The 19,196-nt window shown below is 39.3% G+C and overlaps 1 protein-coding gene across 11 annotated transcripts in view; it reads right to left on the reverse strand.

The window, feature by feature from the left end:
- Positions 1-764: 764 nt before the first annotated feature.
- The window catches only part of SRRM1 (serine and arginine repetitive matrix 1), a 25,692-nt gene continuing 7,260 nt past the window's right edge, over positions 765-19,196 (reverse strand). For 2 of the 11 annotated variants that reach the window (XM_090058339.1, XM_090058349.1), the window contains 15 exons: positions 18,653-18,823; positions 17,048-17,178; positions 16,441-16,641; positions 15,540-15,746; positions 14,932-15,051; positions 12,778-13,049; positions 10,692-10,772; positions 10,257-10,358; positions 9,080-9,224; positions 7,796-7,837; positions 6,199-6,303; positions 5,362-5,823; positions 4,475-4,667; positions 2,716-2,907; positions 765-1,761 (listed from right to left, as the gene is read on the reverse strand). In XM_090058339.1, the coding sequence (XP_089914465.1) occupies positions 1,657-1,761; positions 2,716-2,907; positions 4,475-4,667; positions 5,362-5,823; positions 6,199-6,303; positions 7,796-7,837; positions 9,080-9,224; positions 10,257-10,358; positions 10,692-10,772; positions 12,778-13,049; positions 14,932-15,051; positions 15,540-15,746; positions 16,441-16,641; positions 17,048-17,178; positions 18,653-18,823 (2,529 nt within the window). In that variant the 3' untranslated portion in view covers positions 765-1,656. Of the gene's footprint in view, positions 1,762-2,715; positions 2,908-4,474; positions 4,668-5,361; positions 5,824-6,198; positions 6,304-7,795; positions 7,838-9,079; positions 9,225-10,256; positions 10,359-10,691; positions 10,773-12,777; positions 13,050-14,931; positions 15,052-15,539; positions 15,747-16,440; positions 16,642-17,047; positions 17,179-18,652 lie in introns of all 11 variants that reach the window. The other 9 variants (XM_090058347.1, XM_090058348.1, XM_090058340.1 and 6 more) reach the window with 8 other exon arrangements.

The following is a 19,196-nucleotide window of genomic DNA, read 5'->3' on the forward strand; positions in this document are numbered from 1 at the left end:
TTGTCCACAAAAATGTTGACTTGTTGCTCCCTTGAGTTAAGTGTTGGTTAACTAAGGTTACAGCCTGCTAAAGCACTTCAGTTAAAAGAGATACAAAGGCTTTGCACAGAAACGTTAACGTGCAGGTTTTCCTCACCTTTACATATCTAGAGCGTATCATATATATTTTGAAAATCAGACTGACTTCAAGTAAAGAGGTCATAAAATATCTACACTTAAAATGAAATAAAGAAATTGTTCACAAGTGAGATTCACAGCAAAAGTATTTAAACAGTCTTAGTTGAAACCAAAGTTACTATCTAGTAAGTTAGTTTTGAAGCTGTGTGCCATCAATGCATTCCAATTTCAAGGGTTGCATGTTTAACTTAACACTCATGTGTAAGCATGCAGTAAAGCTAAAAACTAAAAATTAACATAAATTTCTCCTTTTTTATCTTACATTTTCTCATCACCTTGCAATATTCTACTTCCTGTAGTAAGTGATTTTGAAAGTCAAATTTTTTTTAACATAAAAAGCATCACAAGAAGGTTGGTCACATCAATTTTATGCTAGCTTTACAAAAAAAATAAATCAGCCTATAGGACCCCCGATTAACAGATTCGGGGTTATTTTTACCAACAGTAAGAAAGGACTTAGCAGAAATGCTGCATTTTGCAAAATGCAGTATGTCGAACACTTTAGTTTTTCCATATCTATGTTTTTGTTGATCCTGTACAAGAGGAAGTAGCAATTTTAATTTGGGTAGAAAAACAGTCAGCACTGCTTTAAATTTAGAAATTTATTTTGTTTAATCCACAAGCTTTATATAGCTTTAGTTAAAAAAAACAAAAACAAAAAACAGTGAAAACATGACAATATCCAAAGTTCAGGTTCTCCAGGTTTTCAAAGACCACAGCTCTGAAAGTATATCATTCAGAAGAACCGCAACGAGACAAGAATTATGAATGGGGCAACGACATCATCTCACAAATAAAATATATGTAACTGAAGGAACTTTTCTGAGACTGCTGATCATGGAAACTGCCCTTTAAAAAAAGAACATAAGAATACAAATGAAATTCCAGTGTTCCAAATCAACTTGTTACATCAATATAAACCCACAGTGTCCTGGCAAACAATATGCTTTCATTTATGTACAATTCTAAATTTCTATGCTCGATTCACTTTAATGGAGGCTATACAGGCAACATTAAAGAACAAAGATTATGGCATTAAAATATCTGTATGTACACCTTTGATAATTCAGTGGTTTTGCTTCTGGGTAAATCTACAACCCACAAAGGTTGGTAGTTTAACGCAAGTAGATGCAATAAACTCCGAAATGTGAATTTCGTAAATATTGTATAGGTTTTGGTCATTTTAAAGAAACTGTGGAGTTGCCAACAATGTTTAAAAACTATAAAAAAAAAAAAATCTTACTGCTTCTAAAGAAAATGTCTTACTCTAAATGAAATAACGTCAGCTGTCAATGAAAGAATGTCACTAGTACACTGTGGACGCCTTTTGTAATGTAAATCCATGCCCTTTTACATGGTGAACCTCAACCTAGCAATTACAACAAATGTTATATTCTAAAGCTCAAACACGTTTTAGCAATTTGAAATTGAATTCTGAGTACAAACCAAATAAAATGTACATATATCAAAGGTTTCAGCCTAAGACGGTGGTGACACTTGTGCCTTCCTCATTGATCTCAGTGCCTTCTCTCGCAGATGTTTTTCTAGATCATCCAGATTATCTTCAGCTTCACTTTCAGTCTCCTTACAGTAAAAAAAAATAAAGCAGTTATTTCTGCAGCTACACTAGGTACTGATATAGTAGCATTTTTACTGCAGTTTCAGATCAGACTGTAACACAGAATCTCACTACAGTTTTCTGCCTCTAAGCCAGCTGACATGCTAGAATCTTGTCATTTAATCAGAAGTCTGAAGCACGTCAAATAATATATTGGCTAAAGTTAACTATCTGTTCCAACTTGATGGTGTAATTTCTGGAAGGACTTAAAAAGTGTGCATATTTATATAGAAAACATGTTGGGGTCCTGAAAGACTTTAGATATGAACAGTCTTTGCCATTTAGCTGCTTTCTATATTCTCTGTAGATACATAAAGGTAATTTTGCATTCAAAATGTCAATGGTGCAAAACCTGGTGGACAAATACAGCAGAAAGTATACACAAACCAACCTACAGAATTAAGAACAAAACAGAATCTCTCTATTCATCTGTGAAACAGTACCCGGTTAAAGTCTTAGTGTACCTGTACTTTTAATATTTGAAAAATGGCAATTTTTTTTAATGATCACCTTTAAAATAATAATACAAAAAACTGGCATTTATCTGATAGATTACATTTTTCCAGGGTAGAAATTGGGAATTTTACTATTTTTGAACCTCCCTGCCCTGACAATCTCATCTATACTGGCAGTCCCTTTTTTCAGTGTCCACTAATAGCCTCTCACAAGCACAGGACTGAAACAAAGGGAAACTAGAATTACTCACCCGTAAGCAGAATTATTCAAGAGCATCTCTCTATAATCCCAAACCTGGGATAATGAAGGGGCATCTGAACTAAGTGGCAGCTTGATACAGGCCCTACTAATTTGAACACTGTTGTCCAATCCTCCCATTAATAACGAGGCCTTTAAAGGTGTTATTCTATTGCATTTGAAACCATAGGCTCGGGGGCTATTTCAACATTAAAGGCCACGACTACCTTTTTAGGTTCTGTCTCTGCTTCTTTGTCCTCCTGTGGTGATGTGGTAGTAGCTGCCACTACAGCAGCAGCAGCTGCTGCAGCAGCCTTCTCTTTCTTGTGTTTTTTGTGTTTCTTGTGCTTTTTATCCTTTTTGTGTTTCTTATCCTTCTTTTTCTTCTTCTTCTTCCCCCCACCTTCCTGATCAGAATTCTGTAAAAAAGAGCAATACATTTGATTTTTATGCCTGGCATGTCAGCTTTTTTATTTACTTTATTTAGAAGGATTCAAATCAATCCTTTTGTGCAGGTCAGTGCAATTTATGTGCATAAATAAAAAAACCCAAAACAAAACAAAAAAACCACACAAGCTCAACATGAACTCAGGGGAAAAAAAAATCAAGTAACTCATATATACCAAACTCATTTCTTAGCAGAAGCATTCAAGCTCAAAAAAAAAAAAAAAAAGATCATCTACACTGGGAAGCAACATGCTTGTTATGCATTAAGAGCTTAGAAGCAATTTATTGCAGCAATACAACTAAGAGTTCCACAGATGGTAAAAACTAAAGGGATTAAAAAAAAAGTACATTAAACTCCATTTACAATTAATGTACAGCACAGCAAGTCTGAAAAGGTTTTTTGTATTCCATTCCAGTGCCCAATGCACAAGAACACACTGCTTGCCCAGAGATAAAATTCCATAGGCTCCAATTAGCCACCTGACGCCAGTCGACAATATTTCTACTACCACAGGGGTGGTCAACCAGGGGCACACATACCCCCAGAGTACTTGGAAGGGCCCCCTAGGGGGTATACGCGGGTGGGCAGGAGGCGAGGGAAGCTCACATGTGGTGGCCACTGACACTTCCCACCACCCCACACTGCCACTGCTCCATGTCCAACTGTGTGCCACCCTACCACCCCTTGCTCCGCATCCGGCCGCCAGAGGTACACCTATTAACAAAAGGTTGAAAACCCCTGTACTAGCACCACACATGGATGTTTTGCCCTTGAAGTGCAACGTGACTTCAATAGTTGTCAAGAACCATTACTCTGCCTATATTCTATGTTTTCTTTTAAAACCAAAGGGTCTTCAGCATAGTAATCGTCTCAAATTTTACAGGTCCCAGTAAAACGTGGCCTCACTATGATTTGGGACCTTAAATGATATCAATAATTTCATTAAAACAACATACATCCTACAAATTGTGCATAATTTTATCATATTGTATAAAAACATTAACTGCATGCCGAGTAAAAAAGTACTTCCCTGCTATTTGTTTCATATGAATCTCCTAATTCCAGTGAGTGGCTCTAGTTCTACTGTTCTGAAACTTAAATGCAGTGCCTATTCATTTTGTTCACACCCTGCATGGCTTTATAGACCTCTGTTATATCTCCCCCATCAGCCTTCTTTCCAAGCTGAGGAGTCCTAGCCTTTCAGTCTCTCCTGGTACGGTTGTTGCTCTATATCACTGATCATCATCGTTGAGGCTATATACATTGTTTTAAAAGTATGTGCAAATGCGAAAACTGAAATACTGATTAAATCTGAACGTTAAGAGCATTTTAGACCAAATGAAAAACTTTTATTTTAAAATGGAACAGCCTTTACTATCCTATAATTTTAAATGTACTTTCATGCACTATGGAATGGGGTTGGAAATGCCCGAGGACCACAATCAAGCATTAACAGGATCAACTTGTCATACATTTGACAAAAGCCCTCCATGCCTATTCTACATCAGTAGGATTTTTATTAGAAAAAAAACACATACCCTTGCAGGTGATGGACTCTGTGTGGGGCTTTTAGCTTTTTTCACAGCTTGCGGAGACCAGTTAGTGGAAGGGGACCGAGACCGAGCTGGGGATGGAGGAGCTTGATGTTTCTTAGGTGCTGGCTCAGGTGATCCTGATGCAGACCTGGATGACGATACTCTTCTCGCTGACTGTGGACTTGGTGTGGAAGCCCTTAAAAATAAAAAGTCTACAGTCAAATGCTTTTGCTTTTATTCCAAATGCACACAAAGTAATTGCGTTTCTCTGTAACTAGCAATGGCAATGTTACCAAATTGTTACAGGTTTACAAATTAACGTTCTGGTTAATCCTTTAACTTCTGTTAGAATTCAGCTTCAGTTAGCTGTAGCATCACAAAATGATCGCAGAAAGGAAGATCCAAAACATTACCAGGCACAGCAAAATGGCACACCAAGAAGATACAGTAGACTTACAAGAATCTCAGTATCTTTCCCTAGATAACAGCTAGATGTGCACCAATATATCAGTTGCATATCAGATCAGTACTGATAAAAGGAAAATTAACATTATTGACTATTGGCTTTTTTTTTTTGCTGGTATAGCTGATAACGCCACATATAAATGTCGCGTGCATGCAGGCAGCTGCAGCATGGAGGCAGCCAGGAATTCAGCCCAGCAGTTTGGAGAGCAGTGCCCTGCTGGTGGTCTGGGGGGCAAGAGGTGTGGGGCAGATCAAGGCCCACAGTGAGGGAGGGAGTGGGGCCGAGGCAGCAGTAGGCACTGCCCAGCCAGGATGGCAAATGGGACCCTGGGGCTAGGATCGGGACAGAGCCATGGGTGGCTCTTCTCTTGCTTTAACTATTTTTACTTTCCATATCTATAAGCCAACTTATTTTATTTTTTTACTTTGTCTTCTTGGGTTCTGGGGTTCTTGACACTCTTCTGATGGGTCGAGTACTTGGAGATGGAGACTGCCTTCTCTGGGGTGAAGATGAAGCTCCCCTTCGCAGTGGTGGTGGACTTGCAGAAGTATGGGAAGCTCTAGGCCGTGGTGAAGGTGAATGCCGTTTGTTTTGTAAGGGGGATCGGGTTTCACGATTAGACCTGCTGGGGGGAGATCCCTTCCTATGCTTGGAAGATAGAGATGGGGAACGTCTCTTTGCAGCTGGAGAACTTCTTTGTTTTGGTGGAGGAGAATGTGAGACTCTGCGTTTCGACTGCGGTGAAGGAGATGCTCTTCGCTTTGGAGGGGGAGGGGGAGAACTGGTTCTTCTCTTTGGGGGAGGAGAAGGAGAGTATCGTCGTTGTATTGGAGGAGAGTATCTTCTGGGAGAAGGCGAACGTCTGCGTGGAGGTGGCGATGGAGACCTAAAAAAACAAGTTTAGAAGCTGTGTATGGTAGCAAGAGAAATGCACTTGGATCAAAGGAAAGATTTTACTCCCATGGTCCACTTTTAAAATATTCTTAAACAGTATTTAGTTAAGAACATTGGAGCATACCTCAAATGTTAACAGTTATTTCCATATTAGAAAATGAGAGCACTTGCTTGCTACACTTAGGACTTTGCCAACTAAACCACACCCAAAGAAAATAAAACTAATAAAAAAAAAAGAATTCCCATGAAAAGATTTGTGTTAAAGGCATCAGTTGCATAAATCGTTGTATTCCTTCTTTTAGTACATAGTTATATAGCTCTACAAACACCATATAATAGAAAGCAATCCATGCAGTTCAATAGTTACCTTCGCCTAGGTAATGAAGGTGATCTGCGCCGTCTAGGTGGAGGGGCTGGGGAAGGTGAGCGCCGTCTTCTAGCCGGAGGTGGTGATGGACTTCTTCTCCTCCTACTATAATGAGAGAAGAGTTGCTTAAAAGACTCTAATATCCGATGGCTTAAATTTTTCCAGCTGTTGTCATTATCCCCAAAAACTATGCAAAATTTACCTATTTCAAACACTTCTTCCAAAGGGGATTCTATTACAATATTAATATTATCTAATAATGATTATGTCCACCAAAAGGAAACTGCCAAGTTTCACAAGAGCATGGTATGAAAGCTGTAGTATTTGCCTTATCATACAAGCTTTTAAAACTGAGACTAAGAAAATATTTATTATTGAACTGGGATACCTAAATGGTTTACAAATTCAGAGGCACAGAGATATCAACCAATTCCAAGAAGAAATGCGTACTACCAAACTAGATACTGCAGCGAGTGCAGCCAAAGGGAAAAATAGAAAAAGAAGAGGGACTGAAGTACTACCTTTGTTAATGTAAAATATTTGGAGCAGAAACTAGGTTCTTTATGCTTTAAAGAAAAAGGTTGGCAAGTTATTTCTAAGGAGGAAAAGTGTGCCAAATACAGTCCTTCCAGAACACCAGAAAAGCTCAATCGGCTTATTTTGTGCAAGAAAAATACAGCTTTTCCATGACTCAAGTTAAATAAAAATGCAAAGATAGACCAGTGACAAAAAAGTTACAGCAGGACAGCTTTGAACAAACAAGACATTCATTGAATATAACCTGCTGGTTAAGATGTAATTCAAATATACCGCTGTGGAAAAAATAAGGGTATTAGATGCTTCACAACTAAACTTTGTTCATGAAACCACATACTTGAATTCACATGAGTTAAAGAATACCCATTTGTTTTCAAGCATCATGGTCAAACCAATAATACTATCTAGTCACACCTTCAACACTTAATATGGAGAATAACTAAGACTAGGAACATAGTTTACACAGATGCAGAGACCTTGGCTGAATTTATTCTCATTTAAAATCATGGAAATTGTACTCAAATTCAAGGAGTTTATGCACCATCTTTTGAAGACTGGCAAATTCAAACAGGCACGCTCAGCATTTAAAGGAAGAAATTAGTTACAATCTGGCTCAGAAAGGACACATCTTATGCTGTAATTACTTTTTGGTTAGTAGTGGCAATAAGAAAGCTACCTTCCCATAGCATTCATAAATGCTTCAGTAGCATATGAAAAGAATCAAGCAAGCTACATCGCCTAAGAGAAGCAATTTACTGAAACAGTTTTTAATAGCAGTGCAGGTAAGAACCTCTTACTGGATCTTATTTCACCAATTACAAAAATTGTTATTAACTAGGGAAATACAGAGGATGTTAAAATTTCACTTGCAAAAAACTAAAAAACTGTGGAAGTGGACAGCTGGAATTTCCTTGGCCAATTATCTTCTTATCTGATTTATCTTCCTGCAAGTTGAGCAGGGGAAAGGGAAGCTGTGCTCACCATCTGTGACAAAAGTATGGCTTGTCTAAAGAATCTTAAATTTATGAAACTCTAATTAACAGATTAATTTCTAACCAACCTTTTAATCACTGGTGATTGCCACCTCTTTCCCATCTGCATCCTGACAGCAGCAGAGAAAAAACAAAAGTCAAAATTTCCGTTTGCCACAGACAAACATAACTCAGGCAAATACAAACATAACTCATAAGTTTCAAGGCCCAGATCAAGTTAATCCTGCTGTACTAGCTCCTAATATTAAACTGTAGGGATGGGGGTCTAAAACCAACAGAAGTCAATGACTCTGATAGATTTTAGACCAGATCCTAGCATTATACAGGAAGCCTACTGCTGGTATCAAGGTTTTAGCTTTCATCCCCAAGATCTAAAACATGTGTAAAGACCACCTTTTATTCAGGCTGTACAACATATGGACAGTAATTATCCCAGTGCCCCACCCCCTATTTCTGCTGAGAGTCTGCAAACAATACATGTAAATGTAACACAAAGGAACAGCTCATTTTTAAGCTATGGCATATGTATCAATATATTAGGGCCCTGTGAAGCTTCAGTCCCCAATTCGATTCGGCCCAATTCAGTGGCCAAATCTCCAAATACGAATTGAATCAGGAGACCCTTTAATCTTTCTGAATCGAAATCAGACCCCTTTGAATCCATTTGGAGAGATTCGGACACAGACACAGCTTTAAAAGTTTTTTCTACATACCTCAATGTACCCAGGGGCTTGTGAATACTGTGATGCTGGGGTGCATGGAGCGTTCCACAGGAGTTGGGGGGGGCTCCCCAGCATGCATGGCAGCAGACCCAGAAGTGGACCAGAAGCACTTCCAGCTCTGCCCAGGAGTGCACCAGGGCCCCCGCCCCCAGCACTGGTGCCTCCTGTGTCTGGGAGGCACCCGGGATCCCCCTGCGGCCAATCACCAAGCCGGGGGGGATGCGCTGGGTCACAGGGAGGGCCCCCCCTGCACGCTCCCCAGTAGACCCAGAAATGGACAGAAAGCATTTCCAATGTACTTCTGGATTTGCCCTCAAGCATGTGTGGGGCCCCCCTGCACTCCTGTGGGATGCTCCATGCGCCCCAGCATCTCAGCATTCACAAACAGTGCTGATACCTCAAAGTACATAGAAAAAACATTTAGAGCTGTGTCTACGGCCAAATCGCCGATTCTCTGAATCAGCATCAAATCTTAAGATTCAGATTTGGCCAAATCGAATCCAAATCATCAAATCGAATCACTGTCCCCGATTCGGGCCGAATCCAAATTGAACAGGGCCTGTTTCGCATACCTCTGCTATGCTTGTATCTATCTATTGTGCAGAAGTGAAAAAAAAAAAAAAAGCTTACCGAGGGGAGGACTCTTTTTGCCGTTTTCGCGGAGAAGGTGACGGACTCCGTGAATGCGAGTGTCGCCTGCGCCTACCCACTTCACCATTCTTTACATTTGATCTTTTAGGTCGTTCCTCTTCAGAGGAAGACGATGAACCAGAGTCTATAAATACAGAATTTATCACTGAAAATTGTTTCACAATTTATTCTCGCACAATTAATAGCTGAACAATAGATATGGCTTTATTCTTAAAGCAAACCCTTTTCTTGCCGTGTTACTTATTTATTTTTTATACTTGCAGACACCATCACAGCATGGTGGAAAGTAGTACCAGGACAGCACGATAAAACCCACAATTTCAAAACAAACCTCTCTTCACTGCAAGTCCGTTTTAGGGGCTGCCAAAACAAACCTGCACTAGTTGAACTAAAATTTTGTTTTTGAATGAATTGTTAAGTGTCAACAAGACCTAAGTCTAATTTATGTCTGTCAAAGGGAATATATTCTCTTTCATAATACTTTTTTAAACAGATAATCCTCTCCCATAAAGAGCTAAAGCCAACCTTGGAATAATTTAATAACTGGTTTAAAAGTTCTTTAAGTAAACTCATAGAAATGTATATGCTAAAAGGCTTCAATTTAAAGGTACCTGTTGCAGAACACAAGATATGTACCCATAAATTGCTGAAAACTCAAAGGATGAGCTAAATGAGTTTGCCCTCAGCAGTATGTTAATAGGCCCTCAATCTGCAGTAACAGAATTGCTCTTATTATGAGAATAATTTAAAAGGCTAGCCATGAACCCAGACACAAAACGGACTTCTGAGAAGAAATGTGAAGCAGACTATGAGCTAAAGAGCCACTCAACACAAGTAGACGAGAACTGAATCTTGAAAAACAACCCTTCTGACAGCAGATACTAGTTAAGTTTACAAAACTTTTAAAGATATGAACATGACAACAAATACACAGTGCAACTTTCCTAAACTTTGCTTTCTTATTTTCTTGGCATATTTAATTAGGAAATAAAGTTTCTCATTATGGTAAATGAAGCAAATTGAACACAAAAATTATAACTTAATTGTCACATGCACCAATTATATAACATTTTAAGCATGATTTAGGTACTACTGAAAGAATTAAATTAAATAGTGTTCGGAATAAAGTTAATTAAAAGTATCTTATTAGAATTACAAAGTAATGGTGTACCAGATGAAGACTGCTGGTTCTGCCTTCTGTACTGACGTCTCTGCTGCACAGAATCTGCAGCAGCCATTTTACCACCTTTATCTTCTTCTGAAAAATATATGTACATTTGAAAACCACATTTCAGCTTACATAGAAGTTACTAAGTCAAATAAAATATTTATTTGTAAAACTACAATAGATCATGTGTAATCTTTATTGTCTACATATTTAAAATTAATCTTTGTATTTTTTGTTCTGGCTGATGTTTTTGAAACAGCCTATGGAAGAGTTCAGAAAAATGGTCACCCTATTTGCCTTATGAGTACTTGATAACTCTTGCTTTAAATGCCAGTAAGTCCCAACAACTACAAGAAACAGACCATGATTCTTTATGATTTTAATGCCACTTAAAAGAAAAATCATTGTAAATGAGAACTTTACCTGATTCAGACAATTCTACTTTCCTAGGCTTTGGTGCTGGTGATGGAGACTCTCTTTTCTCAGGATTCTTATGTTTAGGTGCTAGAAGACAAAAAAAATAGCACACAGGAAAAAGCTGATTAACTATGATTTGCAAACAAGACAAAAAAAAAACCCTCACACACTTCAGCATTCACATTCAAGGATGCAATTACATTTTCATAAACATATGGCAGTTTCCATCTTAGGCCTATCAATTCTTGGAGTTACTTTATAGACTCTCCTCCCAGATTTTGTAATTAAAAAAAAAGATTGCATTTTTAAACAGAAGTGTATTAACTACATTACTGATGTCTCAAATTACAGTAAACTGAGAAGTTTAAAATGTTCTTTCCTAGTCACACAAATTTACTAATATTATGAGAATGCAGTCTAGGATTCTAGACAGATGAAACATCTGTATTAGTGTAAGCAGCAGGGATCCTGGTTCCCCCCACCCCCCATTTAAAAAAGTCCCAAATTCTCTGATAAGACCCCAAAAATCCACGATTAAAATAAAAGCTCCCCCCACAGCCCTGCTGGTGCCCCCTGGGAGTGTGCACAGTGGTGGGGAGCCAGCCCCACCCCCTGACCAAGCCACCCGCAGCCCTGTCCCATGCCACACAGGGGTTCTTTGAGGCCCCAGGGCCTCAAGCCCCACACACTGCCCAGCTGGGCAGCAGCCACAGCTCTGCCCAACTCCCTCCCTATGGAGGCCTCAACACCAGCCTGCAGAGGGCTCACTGCAAAACTGCAAAATCCACAGGTTTCTCTGCTAAAATGAGAAATCCACATTTGACTCCAGTAAGGGAGGAAAAGTCTGCATTTTACTCCATTTTTGTGGGAAACAGAAAGCCTGGATCTCTGGTAATTAGGGCCATGTACACACGTAGAGAAGTAGTGAACACACAGAATCATAGAAAATTACGGTCAGAAGGGGCTCAGGAGGTCACATTGAGTCCAACCCCCTGCTCAAAGCAGGACCATCGCAACTAGATCATCCTGGCCAAAGCTTTGTCTAGCCAGGTTTTGAAAACCTCCAAGGATGGAGCTTCTACCACCTCTGGGTAACTTGTTCTAGAGCTTTACTACCCTCCTAGTGAGAAAATTCTTCCCAATATCTACCCTAAACTTCCCCTGCTGCAACCTGAGCCCACTGCTCTTTGTTCTGTCATTTGCCACTGAGAACAACTATGCAAAATTCAAAACTGAGTTAGCTTCAGTCAGTCTAGTGGAGAATTACCCTTGGAAGAACTGGTAGTAAAATTTTACAGGTGTACATTACACTAACTCAGGTTTTGCCTTTCCATATTTATCCTGGGGTAGTCATTTGTTCAGAGCAAGCAGGCCACTCCCTATACTGCTGCCACCCTCTGGGGAGATGCAGGAATGCTTCCTATTGCACGAGCAACCCCAGGACATCTACACATCTGAAGTTACACTGTGATCGGCGACAGATATCAGTACAGAAAACCCATGTACGTTATTCACGCGACTAAGGACCTAGAATTGTATTGTAGTTTAATTACCAGGCATGTTTGGAAGAGATTCTTTCTTTTAGGAAATGCATCTCATCATAATTTTAACCAACTTAATTCAACTACAGTCATTTTAAGATCTCGGTATACATTTCATAATTAAGAGTTTTGATATTAAAAGACCAGATTTAATAAAATGTCTGTTCAACAACTGCTCTACTCCGAAAACACAATAGTTTGAGGCAGGCTATTTTTTGGCTAGGAAAGGACAGCTAGATAACTTGTTTGAGTTACCTAGTTTCAAGCTAGATCAAGTGTTCCTAGCAATACAGCCGTGATAAACACAGTGCACAGTTCAGTGCATGCTAACTATGCCAAGTATTTATTCAGTTCTTGAGATGAGTTTTATAGCCTACAATGGAGTTCCTTATTATGTGAGGCTACATTAAACTCAATAGCTGAGTACATTTACACTACTTCATGGTCAACAGCAGCTGAGGTATAGTGTAGATACACTCTGTATAAATCAAAAAGTGCAAAATGATTAAACGGAGAGGAAAAGAGAAACACATGCACACATTTGACCATACCTGATGTTCTGCCTGGAGAAACAGAGCCACGGCCTTTTCTTGCACGATTCGTCTGTTGTGGGGTTGGAGACCTACGTGGTTTTGGTGGTGGACTCGCTGGCGGGGACGGTCTGTGCCTCCGCCTTGGAGGACTTGCAGAAGGGGAGAGTCTACGCGTCTTACGAGGAGGACTGGATACTATTCTTTTTGGTGGTTTCTTTGGTGGTGATCGCGAACGCGAAGAGGAGGAAGACGAGCTACTTCCAGATATAGATGCCGATGACCTTCTTCTCCTGCAAATTCAAAGTTATTATTAGGTTCTGATTAATACCACTGTTTGAAGTGTGCAAGTGTTAATATAGGACTTCACTCATGTGCAAGCATTTTTTTATCAAGAAATACAACAGTACTTCCAAAATGAACTGGCAAATACTCCATATATTTGCTCTGTAAAGGCAACTAAACTCAAACTACAAAAGTGCATGCAAACAATTTGTTAGTAATACCTTTTAGTTTTCTTTCTGCAAAACTGCAAAAAATGCTGAGCTTTTTTTTGGAGACATTAGTTTTATTTAGGCTCCAATTTCTCAATCATTGAAACTTCCATAGGAGAACTGGATCTACTGGACCTCAAAAGCAATCTATTCAATAGACTTATATTGCTAAGAACCAATTTAAAAAATGCTTATAGAAAAATTTAATACCAGGAAGCAAAAAATTCTGTCAGGCAAGTTAAAATTTGAAACTGTTTATATTCAGACTTGTTAAACATAAAAACTCAAAAAGATAGGGTCTCTAGAATTCTGCGGCAAAATTTGTGGCAAGTTCTGTTGCAATTGTGTACCTGCAGAATCTACCTTTGGCAGCAGAATTGCTGAGAACCTGAAAAAAAGAAACCCTATCTTGAGCGAGAAAACATGCTGAAAAGGTATACTTGTACAACTTGTAAAATAAAGTTTTGTTATTTTTACAGTAATTGTAAGTCTGGAACTTTTTTTTTAAACAAACTTAAAAAAATATGAGAAACTAAGGAAAACAAGGCTCAAAACTCCAAAGAAAATATTACTATCATTCTTACGTCTGCTGAAAACCAAAGTTTACTATTTTCCCACTACTGTGAAAGTCTGATGCGCACAGCAGCAGGAACAATAATATTTTTTTGCTACTACGATTGTTTAAAGGGTAGCAAAGGAGTAAATTCCTAGCAACACTGAGCAAAAGGACCACTAAGAAGAGACTGAACCAAGTTCTTAAAAAGCCAGTTTTATAAAAGAAAAGTAGTTGAAACTTCAACTGCATCATCCCAAGAGTGAATCATGTGCAATGAAGTAATGACTGAAGGGTAGGGCTGCACGAAGCTTCAGTTACTGATTTGATTCAGCAGAGATTTGGCCTGATTTGATGGCCAAATCTCCAATTCTGAATCGAATCAGGAAACCCATTAATCTCTCCGAATCGAATAGGAACCCTCCGAATCGATTCGGCAATTTGAATATAGACCCAGCTTTAACTGTTTTTCCTTCGTACCTCAAGGTACCAGGTGGTTCATGAACACTACGATGCTGGGGCACATGGAGCGTCCCACAGGAATTTGGGGGGGGGGGGGGGGGGGGGGGGGGGTCGTCATCGCCAGCATGCTTGGCAGCAGAACCAGAAGTGGACCAGAAACACTTCTGGTCTACTTTTGGGTCCACTGGGGAGCATGCTGGGCTCCCCCCCGGTTCAGTGACTGGTGCCTCCTGGGTTTGGAGGGACACCCGGGGCCCCCCCACAGCCAATCGCTGAGCTAGGGAGATGCGGGGGGGGGCCCCCAGCATGCTCCCCGGCAGACCCAGAAGTGGAGTGGAAGTACTGGGTTTGCCGATGAGCATGCGGGCGGCCCCCTGCACTCCTGCAGGATGCTCCATCTGCCCCAGCACTGCAACAATCATGAGCCGCATCTGCTACCTCAAGGTATATAGAAAAAACAATTTAAAGCTGTGTCTGTGACCAAATTGCTGAATCAGCACCGAATCTTCAGATTCAGCCAAACTGAATCAGGGACAGCAATCTGAAATTGAATCCGAACCACTGTCCCTGATTTGGGCCAAATCCAAATTGAATAGGACCCGTTTCGCACCGCCCCCCCTTGTGACAACCTTTCAAAAACCTTTTCTGAAAAAAAAGGACTTGTACCGTCTCACTGGGGATCTGCTTCTTCTGTGTCTGGGTGGTGGAGGCATTCGCCTTGGAGGGCTTCTTCTCCTGGGAGAGGGCCGTCGTCTTGGGCTTGGCCGCCTTCTAGGGGAGTAAGACCTGTCACAATCAAAAATTCAATGAACAGCAACTTCCTACGATTTACTGACTGTAGGTAGCTTGATTTACAAGAAATCAAGAGGGAAGCTGCTTTATAACACACACATCACACAAAGCTATGTTTTTACTGTAATAAAAGTGTTGCCTTTCAGCCATATCAAGGATGTCAAATTCCACTAAAAACTCTGATAAGCTGAGCAGTCCAAAGGAGAAATTAAAATCCAAATATTTTTAGAAGAAGATTGTAAAATTGCCAGCAGCTGCTGTATGCCATATTCAGGATTAAGTAACCTTTCCTAGCCTGAGTGATATTTTAAGACATGAGGTCTCACATCTCACTAAAAATTTTTGGTAATCTAAGGAGAATACCATGGTGGTATTTTTATAATTATTTTTGGCAATAACTCCATAAGTTGTGTAAATGGGAAAATATAATAAAATTGATTCAGCTCCTATTGTTTTATTTTCAAAGACAGAATTCACTTTACCTTGACCTTGATCTATGACGCCTTCTTGGTCTGGAATGAGAAGGGGACCGAGACCTTGACCGTGACCTTGACTTGGACCGAGATGGTGATCTCTGACGAGGCTTCTCTTTTTCTTTTTCTTTCTCTTTCTCTTTCTTTAAACTTTTTTCTGGAGAAGTTTCTTTAGTATCTGGTACAGGCTCAGGTTTAGGAGCTTTTAGGATATCACTGTTAAATTAAAAAGCCTACAATATAAATGTGTACCATGTGTAAAAATGTTCATTACATTTGTAAACAACCTCTGCCAGTGCTCTCACTCATAAGGATCATCATGAACGACACACTCAGTGGACATCCCTTATCCCATTAAAATTCCACTGTGTAATTAGACAACTTATGGTCCAAAGTAAGTATTTACTTTCTGCCAAAAGGTTATTAGAACAATATATGTAGGTCACACATTAATTTCAGGGGAACACAAAAATGTTGAAGAATGGAATTGAATAATAACCAAATAGAAAGCATTGGGGGGAAAAAAAAAAGATCAGTATCTCTGGGATGATGCTTATGATAATATCCATTACTTAGAACTCAAGTCTTGCAACACTTAGAAGGAAAATGAAATAAGCTAAATGAATATTGATAAAGGAAAGGACACAGCTAGAATAATGCAACTAAGTATCAGTGAAACAGTCTGTTTTTCCAGAGATTCTCTCTCAAGTATTCCACATGGCAATAAATCTTTTTGAGGACGTTTGCAAATTCATACACCATATAAAAAGTGGCTAATCCTTTGATGTGTAGCTGTTTTCTACATTACAATTCTAGCATCGAGATCTAAAATTACTCCATTACTCTACAGAACAATAACAATTCCCTATGGTAAATTAATTCCAAGGTAAAAATCAACTCTGGTACTTGCCTAGTTGAGGTTGCCTCTTGAATCAAAGTTTCCTTTGCTTTTACAGAAGGCTCTGGCTCTGGAGTCTCCTCTTTCTTTTCTGGTGCAGGGGTGATGCTACGGCTCTTAGTTCTGTGATGAGGGGATCGAGAATGGCTGCGTTTTCTCTCTCTCCTGACAGGGGACGATCTCCTTCTAGGGGAAGGAGATCTTGATTTGCGTCTAAGAAGAAGAATTCACATTCAAATCCTGCATCCTTTCAGGAACACACTTAAAAAAATTAAATTCCATATATGTTACAGCCATACTCTCTACTCACTGTACAAACAAAATGCAGAATTATTCTGGATTTTTGGTTTTTATAGCATTTAAGTTTAGACTGAAATCAGTTGCAGTTAACAGAAAATCTGGACAAAAGCTATTAATCACTGAAAATGGCCCTCACTGTGACAATGCAACATCCTTACAATTACAAACATTGCTTATGCCACTATTCCAGTCATTTATCTTCTATTAATGTACGGTAATAAGTTGGACTGGTTGTAAACATGTAGGATTTGTACAATTTGCATTATTGGTATATTTAAGTGACCACTCTATTAAATACAACCACTGTATTAAATACAACCTTCTTGGGCTTCTGGATCTCTCCCTTTTTTCTCTGCTGTCTTTGTCTTCCTTGTCCCTCTTGTCTTTGTCCTTATCCTTGTCCTTGTCCTCATCTTGCTTCTTCATAGAAGCCAACTTCTCTTGCTCAATCTAAATTAGGAGTATATTAGGTACTTAATTGAGAAGCACCACACAGAAATTACCATAAACATTTGTTTTAAGCAACCAAAAACTTGTGTTAAAACAAACACTTACAGCTGTTTCATAAATCCGTGTAAATTACACATATTCAGCAAAAGGAAAGGCACATAACGCAGCTTCAAGGCTTTGTAGCTCTACAGAAATTACAGTGCTATGGGCGGCTTACACACTTCAGAGCCCTCTGGTCAGGTCCTGATTGGGCTGCAGCTCTTCCCCTGTAGGCTGTCAGGGGGACAGCTACACTCCCTCTCACCCCACCCTGGGGAAGGGCAGGAGGGAAGGAAAGTGGAGCACAGTGGAATACTGGGGGAACAAGAGACCCCCTGCATGCTAGACACAACTGTCCACATGTTACATGCACTGCTACAAACATGACCAATGGCAGGGGGTTGGACTTGATGATGTGCTCAGGTCCCTTCTGACCCTACTAACTATGAAACTCTGACAAAAAGTTCCTGTTAAAAATAGCAACCAGTTTGTGGCAGATCCACCATCTTTCTGGTGCTATAGATGGCAAGAACATATGCACGCTTGCTTTTTGTAGAGATGAAAGGGCATATATAACACGACAAATGCACCTGAGGCTCTGGACAGCACACAGAGCATTTAACACACTATGCTGACTTAGCAGCCAAGTACAAGAATGGTACTAAACTAAACGTCATTAAATATCAACAGATTGTTTTCCCCCAGCTAGTCAGTATAAGCCAAATTGTAAAATGCCTACTTCAAACTATTAGTATGTAAATGAATGTCAGCTAAGCTGGAATAGTCAGAATGCAAAATAGGGCACAAGAAGTAACTTTTCAGAAGTCTAGCCCGGAAGAAATACCATAAGATAACTGAAAACACCACTTCAAAGAGTCAGTCCCACAGTGTTTTATGAAATTAAATATTTATTGTATTTTATCTTGGAAACCAACCACCTAAAAATGAGATATTATTAGCACTTCATACACTACTATGCCCAGCTGACTTTGAAAAGATTCATTCAAATTTGCAACACTGTTCCTTAGGTGCCAGCTAGTTTAAGCAACACAGATCTCAAGTTGACATTAATATAACAATGAATACAAAGCAAATTAGGATCCAACAACTACACTGAATAAAATATAGATGTAGTTGCAAAAGTTACATTAAATTCTCTCTGCTCTTCTTTGGGATATGGCTTTCACACTGGGATATGGTTTCATTTTTTTTCTATCATATAAAAATTAAACTTCAGTTTGTGTGTGGAAATGAGTACATTTTTTCAATGCACTAAAAACACATATATAATAATTACAGAAGTGACACATTTCCTACCAAAATGGAAGAGCTCTGAAAAGGGCAAGCTTCTGGCAATTCTAATACCTGGCAGCAAATAAAAACATACACAAGCAACCTTCTTGCAATTCCTACAATAGGTGTATTAAAATTCTACCTGTCTTTGTTTTATCTCTTCTTTCTTCAGCTCCAGGAAAGCAGAGGGAATACCAGCTATGTTTTCTTGTGCACTTAGCAGCAGTGGCCACAGTTCACCCATGAACTCTCTAGCATTTTTTCCATTCAAAAACCCAGTCAGGTTGATTTGCATCATTTTGGAATCTGGATTCTGCAAAGAGATATGACAGGAAGAGAAGCAGGTTATTTGAAAAAAACAACATACAGCTCATATTAAAATTTAGCTTATAACTACCACGGGGGCTAAAATAGGTGTAACTCAAGGACTATTTTTTAAAAACTCTCTCTAATGATTTTGTATCAATAAGCTCTATCATATTAACAATTTTCTCTCGTGCCTTATGAAAACATTCAAAGTGGCCTGTTAATCCTTTGTGGATTTCATAAATATTTTTGGCTTGTGCAGCTGCTATCAGGTGACCTGAGGGCCTTGACTTTAACACACCAACTACTACAGTGCTAAGAGTTCTTATAATATTTTCTAAACTTTTTTTTTTTTTTTTGATTCTGCTTGCTCGAAACTC

The sequence above is a fragment of the Crocodylus siamensis genome, chromosome 7 (assembly GCF_052110815.1).
Source record: "Crocodylus siamensis isolate JL-2025a chromosome 7, ASM5211081v1, whole genome shotgun sequence".
Lineage (NCBI taxonomy): Eukaryota > Metazoa > Chordata > Crocodylia > Crocodylidae > Crocodylus > Crocodylus siamensis.